Source organism: Callithrix jacchus, chromosome 7 (genome assembly GCF_049354715.1).
Source record: "Callithrix jacchus isolate 240 chromosome 7, calJac240_pri, whole genome shotgun sequence".
Lineage (NCBI taxonomy): Eukaryota > Metazoa > Chordata > Mammalia > Primates > Cebidae > Callithrix > Callithrix jacchus.
In genome coordinates, this window is record NC_133508.1 from 99118984 (window position 1) to 99134942 (window position 15959).

Sequence of the window (15959 nt, forward strand, 5' to 3'; positions counted from 1 at the left end):
GGTAGGAAGGTAAAAGTAATATGCTAAAAGGCAAAAGCCCCAGTGAGGCCCTAATGTGGCTTGGATGAAGTGTTGGTATTGGAAGCAAAGAAAAGTGAGCAGATTCTTGATGTTTTGGAGGTTGAGTCAAACTTGATTAATTAAACACGGGGGCTGAGGGGAGGTAGAGAATCATGGATAAACCTAGATTTTTGGCTTGAGCAACTGGGTGGATGGTGGTACTATTTACTAGGGTCTCTCGAAGAATAGCTGTTCTGAAAATTTAGAAGACTGATTTTATTTTTAAATAAAGCCGGCTAGTATGTAAAATAAAGCAGGCTAGTATGTAAAAAATATTGTAAAGTATAAACAATGCCAGTCTTAAGTTTCAAGAACATTATCATAGTATCTTAATTGAATTTATGTGCCATTATTTGTATTTAATTTTCAAAAATAACAAAATCACGTTAGGCACTTAAATGTATAAATAAAGAGTAAATCCCTTTGTCTAAAAGCATATGCTGGGCAGGCGATGTTTCTATTGAATCATCACAATTTGATTATATTTTAGAGAGGGCTTTTTAGTTCCTCTCTGGACTGTTGGCTCTAGTAACTCCTACCAAATGGTGAATGCCACCCCTCCTGTGGGTGGAATGTGAAGACTACACAGGGGCTCTGGTTTCCTCACCACTTTCTCCTCCCTTCTCATTTGCTTCTCTGGACCCTCTTAGTATATCTTTTTCCCCCTTGGATGTTTCTAGTGAGTATTTAAGCATAACTTATATCCAGCATATGGCTAAAAGAGACAGCCCATTTAAATCATAACCAAATAGATGAAATAGAGCCATATCATTACTGATGGACCTGATAATAATAATTCAGCAATATTAAGTAGCACTTTTATTATGTGCTAATGGTATCTCATATTTATTTCTCTATCCAGGAAATGCTTATTGAGCTATTTTTTATTAAGACAAGATCTTATTCTGCTGTGCTAGAGTTCTGTAGTGCTATCATGGCTCACTGCAGCCTCAAACTTCTGGGCTCAAGCGATCCTCCTTGAGTAGCTGGGACTCAGCCTCCCAAGTAGCTGGGACTATAGGCACATACTACCATGCTTGACTACATTTTTTAATTGTTTGTAGAGGCTCTCACCATGTTACGCAGGCTGGTCTTGAACTCCTGACCTCAAGCAATCTTCCCACCTTGGCCTCCCAAAGTGCTGGGATTACAGGTGTGAGCTATTGAGCCTAGACTTATTGGGCTCTTACTATGTGTCAGTGTTCTAGACACAAAGGGTATAGTAGAGAACAAAATTGTTTCATGCAGTTCTGTGCTAGTAGAGTGAGCAAGAGTGCTAATAGAACATTGAACAAGAAGTCTGATGATGTGGGTTTCAGCTTTGGCTCTACTAATTACCTGTGGGCGTATAACCTTGGTAGAGGCAGTTAACCTCTCAAAATCTGTCTTTTTCTGTAAAGCCAGGTTAATAGCCTCCCCTGCCTACATCGAAGAGTAGTTATGAGGGCCAGGTGTAAAAATATTTTATCCCTACAGCTATATATATTTATAAGGGATTATGATGCAGTGCTTGTGGTAATTATAATATCATTGGTGCGATTCTACAACACAGTGATGTCAACACAAGCTTGGATGCCAGGCAGGGCCAAGTCTTTATCTGTATTCTACCATGTACTAGCAGAGTGAACTTGAGCCAGTTATGCTATGTAAACTTAAGTTCCTCACATTTAAAATTAGTTTATGGACTTCTTAGAAGTATTAAGTAATGTTTATAAAAGGCTTAGCACTATTCCCGGCACATGGTAAGACCTCATTTTTGTTGTGATTGTACTTATCACAGCCTTCTAGTAGAACTCCCAGCTTCCAGCATCTTCCACTTTTAACAGTTATGTACAAAACAGGATTTTTTTCCATTTAAAAACTAACTAAATTAATAAAGAAAAATTGTATATATTTATCACATACAACATGATGGCTTCTTTTTGTTTGGTTTTGGTTCTGTGCTCTGTTGCCAGGCTGGAGTGCAGTGGCATGATCTCAGCTCACTGCATCCTCAACCAGTCTTCCAGCCTCAGCCTCCTGAACAGCTAGGACTACAGGCATGCACCACCATGCCTGGTTATTATTAAAATTTTTTGCAGAGACAGAATCTCACTATGTTGCCCATGCCCGATCTGCTGGGCTCAAGAGATCCTCCCACCTCAGCCCCTCAAAGTGCTGGAATTACAGGAGTGAGCTACTGTACCTGGCCAACATTATGCTTTGAAATACGTGTATGTTGTAGAATGGCTACATTGTGATAATTAACATATGTATTCCTCATATCCTTATTTTTGTGGTGAGAACAGTTAAAATCTACTTTCTTAGAGATTTCCAGGAACATAATACATTGTTATATATTGTTATTAGCTATGGTCACCCCGTTGAACAATAGATCTCTAGAACTTACTACTCTAACTGAAATTTTACATCCTTTGACCAACATCTCTTCAGGCTCCACCCCATCCACCAGCCTGGTAATCACCACTACTGTCTGCTTCTATGAATTTAACTTTTTAGACTCCACATTTAAATCCCAAAGGGTCTGAATTTCATTTTTTGGTTTTGGAGCTGTTGAAGGCATTTTGAACAATCAAACAATCCAATCAAGGCTGTACTCCAGGCAGATTAGTGTAACAGCAGTATCTTTTATTTTATTTATTTTTTTTTTAAGAGACAGAGTTTCACTATGTTGGTCAGACTGGTCTCGAACTTCTGACCTCAGGTAATCCGCTCGCCTCGGCCTCCCAAAGTGCTGGGATTACAGGCATGAGCCACTACGCCCAGCCTTTCTTTTTTCTTTCTTTCTTTTTTTTTAGCATAACAGCAATATTAAAGACGTCTTGAAGAGGGAAACCCAATTAGGAAGCCATAGCTGTCATGTAGTAAGAGGTACTGAGGGCTCAAGTAACTGGAGTTCTGAGATATTTATTCCATTTATTGGCGGTACAGCCTAAATCTTTTAGAATATCTTCACACAAACAAGGACCTCCTTTTTTTTTTTTTTTTTTTGCTTTCTTAGAAGTTGTGCTTTTCTGAGTACTAACTGAGGTGGAACAGGCCTCATAAAGATCAGGGAGGTTGGTCACACAGGGAGTTCCATTAGCATCATTTCCATTTTATTTTAATTGTGCCCTGCCTTCTGGAATTCTGAGTAGCCTAGTAAATATGCTCATGTTTGGGGTTAGAAGAAAGAAATTTAATTTGTCACACCTGGTAAACAAGGCTTTGCAGGAGGAAATATTTGTGAGTTTTGGTTGCAATGAAACTAAAATCATTTTGTGTTTTCCTAAAAGAACATTGGATTTAGAAAATATGGGAATGGGCCAGGCACATTGGCTCCTGCCTGTAATCCCAGCACTCTGGGAGGCCGAGTCAGGCGGATCACCTGAGGTCAGGAGTTTGAGACCGTTCCGACCAATATGGTAAAAAACCCTGTCTCTACTAAAAATACAAAAATTAGCTGGGGGTGGTGGCACACATGTGCCTGTAATTCCAGCTACTCAGGAGGCTGAGGCTGGAGAATCACTTGAACCCAGGAGGCGGAAGTTGCAGTGAGTCAAGATTGTGTTGAGACTGAGCCACAGAGTGAGACTCCATCTCAAAAAAAAAAAGAAAGAAAGAAAATATGGGAATGACAAAATTGCACTAAACATACGTTTTATTTTTTTAAAAACTTTCAATCCTATTACGGCGATGTGATGGCTGTTTTTTAATTTTTACTTAGTATCATTTTAAGTCAATGAAAAGGAAAACAGAGGTATATAGTAATATACTCTTATTATGTTACATGAAGAAACAGGGTAGGGAACAAGACTGTTGAACATTTATCTGATTAGAAATGTTTTTTCAATCCACAATAACATCCTTAACGAATTTAACTTTTATTGAAAGTCTACTCTCAAATAAAATACCATTCTTGCTATCAAGATTTCACTGTTCAGTTTGAAGAAAACTGTAGACAAACGGTGGATATTTAAAAACAACAAAGAGTTAAAATAATAAGCGTTATCACTTCTGCAATCACTTATGTGGAAGATTTTGGGAGAGCCCAGGGGAGGGAATTTGGAACTTCCTGAAGGTCTGAAAACTACTAACCTCAGTGGGGGTTGATCCACAAACCTTACAAGTCCTGCTTTTCTATTTGTTCATCAACAAAACATAATTAACTGTGGAATCCACTGACTGTGGTCTCATGGGGAGAGGTTGTTCTTCTTAAGCTGCTTGGCTGAGCAGGCAGCTTTGGACAGGTGGTTTGAAGATCAGCAAGAGATGACAGGAACACCCAGCCATCCAGATTAGCTGAGTCATCTTGAGTGTCAACTGGCCCCCATCCATCAGCCAGATGGCCATCAACCACTCTAATGCACTTGTGCCTTAGAAATCATGCTGCTGACCTGTTTTTCCTTTCTCATCTCAGACTCTGCTATTTTCCAAGCTCCTGGTGAGTTGGGGTTTTTTGAAGACTCCTTACCTCATGAGCCATTCTGTTCTCAGAGCAGAATCCACATTGTTGTGGCCAGGCACTGGGGTTCATGCCTGAAATCCCACCGCTTTGTGAGGCTAGGGCAGGAGGAGTGCTTGAGCTCAGGAATTCAAGACCAGCCAGGGTAACATGGCGAAACCCCATTTCTACAAAAAATTAGCCAGGCATGGTGGTACACACATGTAGTCCCAGCTACTTGGGAGGCTGAGGTGGGAGAATCACCGGGGCCCAAGAGGTCAAGGCTGCCGTTAGCTGTGATCATGCCACTGCACTCCAGCCTGGGTGACAGTGATTAAAAACGAAAAAGGAAGAAAGAGAGAGAAGAATCCACATTGTTTTCTGTACCTCATTTTAGCATAAACACCCTGTTACAAACTTTAGCTCTCCTAGAAAGTACATGCTTTATTGCCAACCTCCATAATTCCAACTTCCTTTTGGCCTGACTTCCAGCTCCATCTAGATTTGGACTTAAAACTCTCCTCTACGGAGTCATCTTAGACTAAGAAGAAAGGAGAGGAGGCATAGTACAGTTAAAAAGAGTATGAAATTCGAAGCAAGACAGACCTGGGTTGAATATCAAAATAAATCAGGCAATGAGAAAGAATGAGGCCTAGATGCTGGATTCAAGGATCTTTCAGTCCCACCAGGAGATCAGTTCTGTACATACATAATTAGGACACAAAAGTGATGATGTAAAGTGACAGAGGAGGTTCAGGCAGAATGTTAGAATTTAGAGGAAGGAGCAATGTCCCCCAGCTAAGGAGAAGGAAAAGGTAAATGGAACAAGTGGCATTTGAGACCTGGCTTTGAAGGATACATTCTGCTTCATTTGAGCCTCTGTTTCTAAGTATGGGATGTGGTGTAGGCGTAGAGGGTTGTTTTTTGTTTCTGTTTTTCTTTTTCTTTTTGTCGGAGACAGAGTCTTACCTGTTGCCCAGGCTGGGGTGCAATGGCATGATCTCCTCTGCTTCCCATGTTCACGCAATTCTGCTGCCTCAGCCTCCCAAGTAGCTGGAACTGCAAGCATGCATCACCACGCCCGGCTAATTTTTGTATTTTCAGTAGAGATGAGATTTCCCCCTGTTGGCCAGGCGGGTCTCGAACTCCTGATCTCATGATCTGCCCGCCTCGGCCTCCCAAAGTAAGCTGGGATTACAGGCATGAGCCACCATAGCTGGGGGTATTTTTTGTTTCTGTTCACATCTTAAAGGATGCATAGACCATTTGGAACCTAGACTGCTTTGCCCATGTTTTCTTAAATTTTACAAGTTGACACATCCCTTAAACAGCTGTTTTCTCCTCTACTTTAGTATTCATTTTGTAAAGACCAAGAATATCTCATCTTCAATATGCATATTGCTGAAAAATGTAAAAGTAAAGATTCCTCTATTTTATTTAAGGAACACTTTCCTTTCCCTAAGGAGATGTGTGTGTAATTAGATGAATAGTTTCAGCTGCACATCTTCATGCGAAAAATCTCTGCTCATCCGGGACCACAGGTGGTGGCCATTTGCAGGGTTACTCAAGGAACCTGTGGGTTTGTTCTACAGTCTAATGTGCTGCAATTATAAACACTGACTATTTCAAACCACCACTTGGCCACCATAACCTCACCAGGCCTTCTTCAGGGGCTCCCACAGCTTGCAGAACTAGACACACTAAGTAATTTGGATATTACAACTTTTCCATAGATTAAATACTGATTTTTTTTTGAGACAAAGTCTTACACTGGTGCACAGGCTAGAGTGCAGTGGCTTGATCTCATCAGCTCACTGCAACCTCTGCCTTCTGGGTTCAAGCGATTCTCCTGCCTTAGCCTCCCTAGTAGCTGGGATTACAGGCACATGCCACCATGGCTGGCTGATTTTTTGTAATTTTAGTAGAGACAGGGTTTCACCGTGTTGGTCAGGCTGATCTGAACTCCTCATATCATGATCTGCCCGCCTCAGCCTCCCAAAGTGCTGGGATTACAGGCATGAGACACCGCACCCTGCTTAAATACTGATTTTTAAAGGATAATTCATTTGTTTAAAATTTCTGTTTCTAAAACTTACATTACCACTGTCAAAAATGTGCATTTTCAATATTTATTAACTTGGGTATGTTTATTTTATATGATAACTCCTTGATTATCCAAAATTCACTGAGAAGAGGATGTTCTATCTGATACAATTTTCTGGTTAAAAAAATACTAAGACATGTTTTTAAAAATCCGTGGTCTATTAACAGTGATTTTTTGAAAGATTGTGAGTCTTATCTTCTGTAAGATTAGCTATCAACACTCAATACTGAAAAGGAAGAAGGAGAGAGAAATGGGAGCGTCATTTATTGAGGGCCTAGCATGGCCCTTTCCCAGCTTTGAATCTTGGATCTACCTCTTACTACCTGGAGTTGTTTAGCAAGTTATTTAAAATGTATCATTATCCTCATTTATGAATTGGGATCATGGTGGTACATTCCTGTAGCAGGTTATTATGAAGACTGTATGAGATAGTGCAAGAATAAGGAATCTGCTTCAACAGAAAGCTAGAAACAGTTCTGCCAAGTTCACATGGAAAGAGAAAGAAAGAAAAGGCCAAGCTTGGTGGCTCACGCCCGTAATCCCAGCACTTTGGGAAGCAGAGGCAGGTGGATCACTTGAGGTCAGGAGTTCAAGAGACCAGCCTGGCCCAGCATGGTAAAACCCTGTCTCTACTAAAAATACAAAAATTAGCTGAGCGTGGCAGCAGACACCTGTAATCCCAGCTACTTGGGAGACTGAGGCAAGAGAATTGCTTGAAGCCGGGAGGTGGAGTGAGCCAAGATTGTGCCACGGTATTCCAGCCTGGCGACAGAGCGAGACTCTGTCTCGAAAAAGAAAGAGAGAGAGAGAGAGAGAGAGAGAGAGAGAGAGAGAGAGAGAGAGAGACAGACAGAAAGAAAGAAAGAAAGAAAGAAAGAGAGAAAGAAAGAAAAGAAAAGATATTTTAAAATAATATGTAAAAGCTAGAAACAAAAGTTAACTGTACCTGGTGTTATGCACATAGATATTTTACACGTTAACTCATTAATCTTTAAAGCAACCTGATAGGGTAGTATTTTTAATCTGGTATTTTATCTGCACTTTAAAAATAAGTTACAGTTACAGAGTGAGCATCCCAAATTTGAAGTTAGAAATGCTCCAGAATCTGAAACTTCTGAGCACCAACATGATGCTCCAAAGAAAGCACTTGGATTTCAGATTTTCATTTCAGCTTTGGGATGCTCAGCTGGTAAGTATAATTCAAACATAACAAAATCTGAAGAAATCTGACGTCCAAAACATTTCCAAGCATTTCAGATAAGGGACACTTAACCGGTACTCAGGTTTGAAAGCAACTTGCCCTAAGTCATATAATTCTAAGTGGCAGATTTGAGGTTTGAACCCAAATTTGCCCAACTGTAAAGTCCACGCTGCTTTCTTTAATTTTTTTTTTGTCTTCTTTTAGGTGTTTCTCATAGTCTTCCTTTACTTTATGTTTAAACGAGCAATAATATATGATAATTCTCCTCTAATCAAACAGTATAGAAATAATTAATGCAAAAATTACCCTTTCCCCAGCTTCACTCCCCAGAAGTAAGCAATCACACACACATACACACACACACACACACACACACACACACACAGAGTATGTTTTTTTCTGAAAAGATTATTATAATTTACATTCTCTCAATGTAATTTCCCTGACATTCCCATTTCCAGTATTGAATGTTCTTTTCCTATTCTGTTGTCTATTTGATAGTTGAAAGAATGTTCTCTTGGCTGGGCACAGTGGCTCATGCCTGTAATCCCAGTACTTTGGAAAGCCAAGGTGGGTAGATCATGAGGTCAGGAGTTCAAGACCAGCCTGGCCAATATGGTGAAACCCCATCTCTACTAAAAATACAAAAAAAAAAAAAAAAAAGAAAAAATAGCCTGTCATGGTGGTGTGTGCCTGTAATCCCAGCTACCTGGGAGGCTGAGGCCGGAGAATCACTTGAACCCAGGAGGCAGAGGTTGCAGTGAGCCGAGATTATACCACTACACTCCATCCTGGGCAGTAGAGAAAGACTCCATCTCAAAAAAAAAAAAAAGAATGCTCTCTTTGCTTTAATTGTATCAAATTATGAGTGAGATTGAATGTCTCAAAATCAAAACAATTTTCTCTATAAACTATTTCAACCAAATTTGTAGTAATCCCAGGTTGTGGTGGTGATTAAAACTAAAAATTCAGATAAGTAAAATATGGATATTCCATTTATCATCTTTATTCTTCCTTATATACACTCAGAAAGTAAAGTAACTTCTTGTTTGTTAACTATAACATTTAATATATCACAATTCAGTTGAGAAGATGCCTAATGTGTTTTAGATTTTTAGTGGTATTATTGCCAGGTGTCTCATTTATGTGAATACATATTTTCAGGAATCTGCAGGAAAAAGTCACGAAAGAAAACAAATATTCAGTGCATTCATTGATTCCACCAGTGTTTGGTGGTTTCCACATGCCAGGCATGGTGATAGGACTCGATTTCAGAAATCAACAAGACACACTTTGGGAGGCTGAGGCAAGCAGATCACTTGAGGTCGGGAGTTCAAGACCAGCCTGGCCAACATAGCAAAAGCCCATCTACTAAAAATACAAAAATTAGCCGGTGTGGTGGCATGCACCTGCCATCCCAGCTACTCAAGAGTCTGAGGCACAAGAATCACTTGAACCTGGGAAGTAGAGGTTGCAGTGAGCGGAGGTTGTGCCACTGCACTGCAGTCTGGGCAGCAGAGTGAGACTCTGTCTCAAAAAAAAAAAGAAAGATTTGTTTATTAAATTTTAAAGACAGAGTTTTTTTTATTAAACAAATAAATAAAAGAAATCAACAAGACAAACCCAGTCTCTTATCTCAAGCAGTTTAGTTCTGTACAAAAAACAGTCAGCTGACTCGGTGAGAAAGTTGAGCTGGAGTAACAGAATGGCTAACTCAGACTGGCTGAAGCAAAAGGAAATGTACAAGCTCTCACAGAAGGTGGTTAAGGATAAGGCTGTGCTTGCTCAATCCAGTGACCTAGTTTTGCCATCAGAGAGCCAGTTCTGTCTATCTCTTCCTTTGCTTTGTCACCAACAGGGTCAGCCTTGTCCTAAGGCTGGTTCCCTCCTTGTCACGGGATGGCTGTCAATGGAAACTTGGGCTCATGCTCTCTTGTTAATTTGGGAGTATGGGGACTTCTTGTGGCTCTCATATTATTAAGGAAGAACTTTTCCACACATCTCCAGCAAACCTCTCCTTATATTTCTTTGGCCAGAACTGATAAAATCTATTCCCGATCTGCCCATTCCTGACAAAATCATTGGGAAAAAAATAAGACTATCCTAGGCAATCATGCCTACACCTGAAACAGAGAGTAGGGACCAGCTTTCCCTAAGGTCTATCTGTAAGCAGCAGAGATGGATACCTGGAAGAACAACAACGAAACAGTCTTCTGCTAGAAAGAAAGAAAACAGAAAAGGCTTCCTCAGAGGAAACAACATCCACCACAACCCTACAATGGGCAAATGAGGTTGAGCATCTATGCAGTTCTAGGGAGTGTGAGTGAAGAATGACATCTTTGCCATTTTCTATTTAATGTTCCCTAGGATCAGAGCGGCACCGAACCTATTAGTAGTGAGGAAGATGGCAGCTTCGAAGTTGGTATTAAACAATTGCCTGAAAGTGAAAGCTTCAAACTGGTGAGAATCTTGAGTATTTTTCATCTTGTATTCTTTTTAGGATGTATCACTTATATTTTGTGCCACCTTGGAAAGAACCACCTATCATGTTTGCTTCTCTCGGGAATCTTGGTCTCTGAGACGAGAAGCTGTTACATGTAGTGAATGACCCACTGACTCTGAAGAACATAAGCTTCTCTCACCTTGTGAACACTTGAATTGTGCTGTTTGGGATTAAGGAGGCGGTCTTTTCTTTTTTTTTGATCAAGTCTCACTCTGTCACCCAGGCTGGAACGCAGTGGCATGATGATCTTGGCTCACTGCATCCTTCACCTCCCAGCAATTCTCCTGCCTCAGCCTCCCGAGTAGCTGGCATTACAGGTGCACACCACCATGCCCAGCTAATATTTTTATTTTTAGTTGAGACAGGGCTTCGCCATGTTGGCCAGGCTGGTCTCGAACTCCTGACCTCAGATGATCCGCCCACCTTGGCCTTCCAAAGGCTGGGATTACAGGTGTGAGCCACCACGCCCAGCCTGCAATCTCTCCTTTAAATCTGCTTTGGTTTTTATATGGCCAGAGCTGTGCTTAATTAGTACTGCAGGCACAAGAAAATATATTAAATTTATTCCATTGATTCCAACAAAAGACAACTTATCCAGGGGCTAGGGCATTAGAAGAGAGGCAGTTTTAAAGAACTCTTTCTCCTGATATACCCTAATGTTTGATATTCTGTTATTTAATAGTTATTGAACATTTGTTGTATATGAGACACTGTGCTATGTTCTGCGTGCATTTCCTGTTGGATTTTCCTATACATGAGGAAACTGAGAGTTAGAGAAGTTTACTAACTTGCCAAAGGCTTCCAGCCAGTGTGTGATAGGCCAGGAAATGGCTCCCCAGCCCTCTGACTCCCATGGCTTGGCTCATCATCTGCTTTTCTGTTTTGTAGCCTAGCACTTCCAGGGTTAGACTACAAATTCTAGGAAGAAATGTAGGCTTTTTTCCCTCTGTGTTTGAAAATGTCCTGTAAATCTCAAAGAATGAATCACTTACGAGTGTCATCTAACTCTGATTTCCAGACAGCCCAGAGTTGTTCATTTTACTTCAGGGCATTTGAGAAATCATCCATTTATCCTCTTTCAGGTTTGAGAAAACATATATTATGACTGCCACAGATTGCATATGCTACAAAGTGAGCTGATTCTGGCTGAAGGGAAAGGATGTTTCAGCAGAGTGGAAATTGTAATGGGCCACTCATGGATAAACCCTACATGGGACTTGAGACCCCTGGCATTAAGAATAGTAGCTGTTTATTTACCAGAGATTGACTTTACAAAAAAGAAAAAAAGAAGAAGAATAGCAATAAAAAAATTATGACCTCTCTTTCCAAAAGATAGAGTGCATATTTGCCCTAAACGGAAATGAAGAACATCAACCAATTTCAAACCGAAATCCCCTTTACTAAAAATACATTAACTTGTTCTTGTTGGCACTGTTATCTCCACAGTCATATTAGGGGAAAGTCTTTTAAAGCAACAGAATTTTGTAGGTAGGGGTCCCCAATTTCATCCACAGAGGAAATGGTAAAAAGAGTGAGAATACTCTCTTGCTTGCTGGAAGAGTCTGGTAGTCCCAGCCAGGCTCATGTGCAGACCGAAGGTAGAAGCCATCCATCATCCACTCCCAGTTCCCAAGTAAGCAATGCCAGTGACAGGGCTCCAAGTGTCAAGCCAATGAAGAGGCAGAGGGCCTGGAGGCCTGAGAGTCATTTTTAGATAATGTTTCATACCACACTTCACCAACAATTGCAGGCTTTCCCAAGCCCGTTGGCGAGTGTCTGTCTTTTTCCACTCTGTCCCGTCCCTTCCCCACCTTCTCTCCTTTTGGTCCTGAAGTTTCTTAATCACTGTTTTCAGTAGAATCTATGCATGGTCAAGTTCAGAAAGGAAAGATAACCTGAATTTGGACAACTTTTATACATAAATATAAATGGCTTACCATAAAATATTATTTAAGAGTGTCTTGGAGAAGTCACTTGACCTCACCAAGCCTCAGTTTCCTCAGCCAAGGAATGACAGTAATTAGGATGCTTTTAGGAAACAAAGGGGCTACAAAATATAAATCACACAGAAGAGTGTAAAGCAAATGCTTAGAGCTTAGTAAGTTCGTTCATTCATTCATTCATTCAGTAAATATTTGCTGAATACCACTATGTTCCAGGTACTGAAGATACAACGAAATGTACAAAATGTACCAAAATGCCTTCCCTCTTGAACTCATTCCACAGCTGGAGGGGGAAGGAAGATGGACAGCACATTAATTAGCAAAATGTTGGATTGAATGATATGAAATTGCCATTTTTATAGGTAAAAATTTCATATGGTTCAACCTAACATGTACACAAATGTTGTCTTGTGATGAAGTATTAATTCAAGACAAGCTTGTGGGCCGGGCGCAGTGGCTCACGCCTGTAATCCCAGCACTTTAGGAGGCTGAGGCAGGTGGATCACAAGGTCGAGAGATGGAGACCATTCTGGCCAACATGGTGAAACCTCATCTCTACTAAAAATACAAAAATTAGCTGGATGTGGTGGTGTGTGCCTGCAGTCCTAGCTACTCAGGGGAGGCTGAGGCAGGAGAATCTCTTGAACCTGGGAGGTGAAGATTGCAGTGAGCCGAGATTGCAGCACTGCACTCCAGCAAAAAAAAAAAAAAAAAGACAAGCCTAGTTCAAGATCAGCCTAGGCAACATTGTGAGACTCCATTTTTATTTAAAAAAAAAAAAAAGAAGAAGAAGAAATTAGCTGGCTATGGTGGCAAAGCACCTGTAATCTCAGCTACTCAAGAAGCTGAGGTGGGAGGCTTACTTGGGCCTGGGAGGTTGAGGTGGCAGTAAGCTGTGATCGTACCACTGGACTCCAGCCTGGGTAACAGAGTGAAACCCTGTGTTGAAAAAAAAAGTTACTTTCAGAGCTAAGCCATGGTCTGTGCATACTCCAGTGCTATTTTCAGTACATTCTGTTGGGGTTGGCTTTGGTCTATATCTCAGTAGCTCCAGATGCATAGCCAAGGAGTTTCTAATAATTTCAGAAGGTATTCCATTTCTCTAAAATATTTTTAAAGGGTGAAATAACTTTTTTCTAGATCAGTTGATGGTTTGTGAAACAGATTCCAATTGTGAGAGACTGGAGGCAGGGAGTTGTCTGCTATCTATTTCAGAAGTCTAGGTGAGAGCCTTTTATAAGCCTTTTGAATGAAACTTTATGGGACTACTTGCACAGAGCTTTCCAATTTGTAAAACAGTTTCATCTATAATCTCATTGGCTGAATTTTTTTAATATTTACGTTTTTTCTAAAATGATATTTAGTTGGTTTGTATCTTACTCAATATTATCCCCAAAGTAACCATATGTAAAAAGAAGGACAAGGATTATTTACCCCAGATTTATAGATGAGACGTTATCTGCTCAGTTGAAGATCAAAAAACTAGAAATTGGGATAAGTGGGACTCATTCTGAAAGCTCCATGACATCCTGGTAGCTTGCTGACATCGAAGCTCAAGAATCCCTAAAATAATTATTTAATCTTTTGGATATAAACTTATATGTTTATAATGTTCAGAATATCTATGTTCATATGTTCTTTTGAAGCAGTATAATTAATTTTTTTGACACCAAATTTTACTCTTGTTGCCCAGGCTGGAGTGCAGTGGCAGGATCTCGGCTCAATGCAGCCTCCACCTCCTGAATTCAAGTGATTTCTCCTGCCTCAGCCTCCCAAAGAGCTAGGATTACAGGTGTGAGCCACCATGCCCAGCCTGATTAAATTATTAAGAGTGCAATCACTAGAGCTAGGCTACTTGGTTTCAAATCCTGTTTCTGCTATTTGTTAGCAATTTAAACCTTACAGAAATGACTTAACCTCTCTGTGACTCAGTTTATGCCTCTGTAAAATGGGAGGAAAAATTAAAGGAGTTGATAACAGTAAAGTACTCCTTAGAACCATGCCGGAGTGCACTGTAGTCCTTGTTGAAGAATGAATGAGTTGTTAATGTGGATGATGCTATCGTTCTGATGAAAGCATTAAGGGTTAGCCACAGAAGAAACAGCTATTCTGAGTGAAGCATTAAGGTATAACTTGAAAAACTGAAGTGAATTTTTCAACCTGAAAAGCACAATCACTAATGTATTAGGGTTCTCCGAAGAGACAGAACCAATAGGATATATGGATATCTGAGAAGGGATTTATTAAGGGAATTGTCTCACATGTTTATGGAGCCTGAGAGGTCCCACAATAGGCAGTCTGCAAACTGGAGAACCAGGGAAGCCAGTGGTATGATTCAGTTCCTGAGAACCAGGGGGCTGCTGGTAAAAGTTCTCTGGACCAAAGGCTGGAGAACATGGAGCTCTGATGTCCAGGGGCAGGAGAAAATGGTGTCCCAGCTTCAGAAAAGAGAGTGATTTCACCTTTCCTCTGCCTTTTTGTTCTACTTGGCTCTCAGCCAATTGGATGGTACCTGCCCAAACTGGTTGGAGGTGGATCTTTCTTCCTTGGTCCACTGCTTCAAGTGCCCATCATTTCTGGAAACACCCTCCCAGATACACCTAGAAATAGTCTTTTACCAGCTATCTAGATGTCCCTTAATCTACTCAGATGGATGCCTGAAGTTCACCATCATAGTTAATATATTCTAAGCTCTTTAACACATGGTAACGTATTCACATAACAATTGTATGTGTCATAACAACAACTTATTCACATAACAATAGTAGTGTCATCTCCATGTAAGAGATGAAGCACTGAAACGTTAAATATGCTTTGGAACCAGTCACAGTGGCTCCAGTGTGTGATCCCAGCTACTCAGGAGGCTGAAGTAGGGGGATTACTTGAGGCCAGGAGTTTGAGGCTGCTGCGAGCTATGACAATGCCCCTGCACCCTAGCCTGGGTGACTGAGTAAGATCCCATCTCAAAAAAAAAGTTGTGGCCCAGGTGGGTGGATCACCTGAGGTCAGGAGTTTGAGACCAGTCCGGCCCACTGGTAGAGTTTCACCGATACATGGTGAAATGCTGTCTCTACTAAAAATACAAAAATTAGCTGGGCATGGTGGCAGGTGCCTATAATCCCAGCTACTTGGAAGGCTGAGGCAGGAGAGTCACTTAAACCCCAGGAGCAGAGGTTGGAGTGAGCCAAGATCATGCCACTTTACTCCACCCTGGGTGAAAGAGTGAAACTCCGTCTCAAAAAAAAAAAAAGTTGCCTAAAATCACCCAATGAAGCAAGGGCTCAAATTGGAGGTTACCATACTTTGTTTTTAAGTCTCACTCTGTCACCCAGGCAGGAGTGCAGTGGCGCTGTCTCAGCTCCCTGCTCTGCAACCTCCACCTCTGGGGTTCAAGCAATTCTCGTTCCTCAGCCACCCGAGTAGCTGGGGATACAGGCGTGTGCCACCAGGCCTAGCTAATTTTTGCATTTTTAGTAGAGACAGGGTTTTGCCATGTTGGCCAGGCTGGTCTGGAACTCCTGGCCTCAAGTGATCTGTCCACTTCGGCCTCCCAAAGTGCTGAGATTGTAGATGTGAGCCACTGCACCCAGCCTCTATTTATATGAAATATCCAGAATAAGGCAAATCTACAGAGACGGAAAGTAAATCAGTGGTTGCCTGTGACTGAGAGTGTGGAGAGAGTAATAGGGTATGGGCTTTCCTTCTAGGATTATGAAAATATTGTA

The 15959-nt window shown here is 41.0% G+C and overlaps 1 protein-coding gene across 30 annotated transcripts in view; it reads left to right on the forward strand.

The window, feature by feature from the left end:
* Positions 1-15959, forward strand: part of PATJ (PATJ crumbs cell polarity complex component) — a 411839-nt gene that overhangs the window by 293879 nt on the left and 102001 nt on the right. For 22 of the 30 annotated variants that reach the window (XM_078332015.1, XM_078332024.1, XM_078332028.1 and 19 more), the window contains one exon: positions 10156-10248. The exons of the other annotated variants lie outside the window; for them this stretch is intronic. In XM_078332015.1, the coding sequence (XP_078188141.1) occupies positions 10156-10248 (93 nt within the window). The remainder of the gene's footprint in view (positions 1-10155; positions 10249-15959) is intronic. 30 annotated transcript variants of the gene reach the window in all.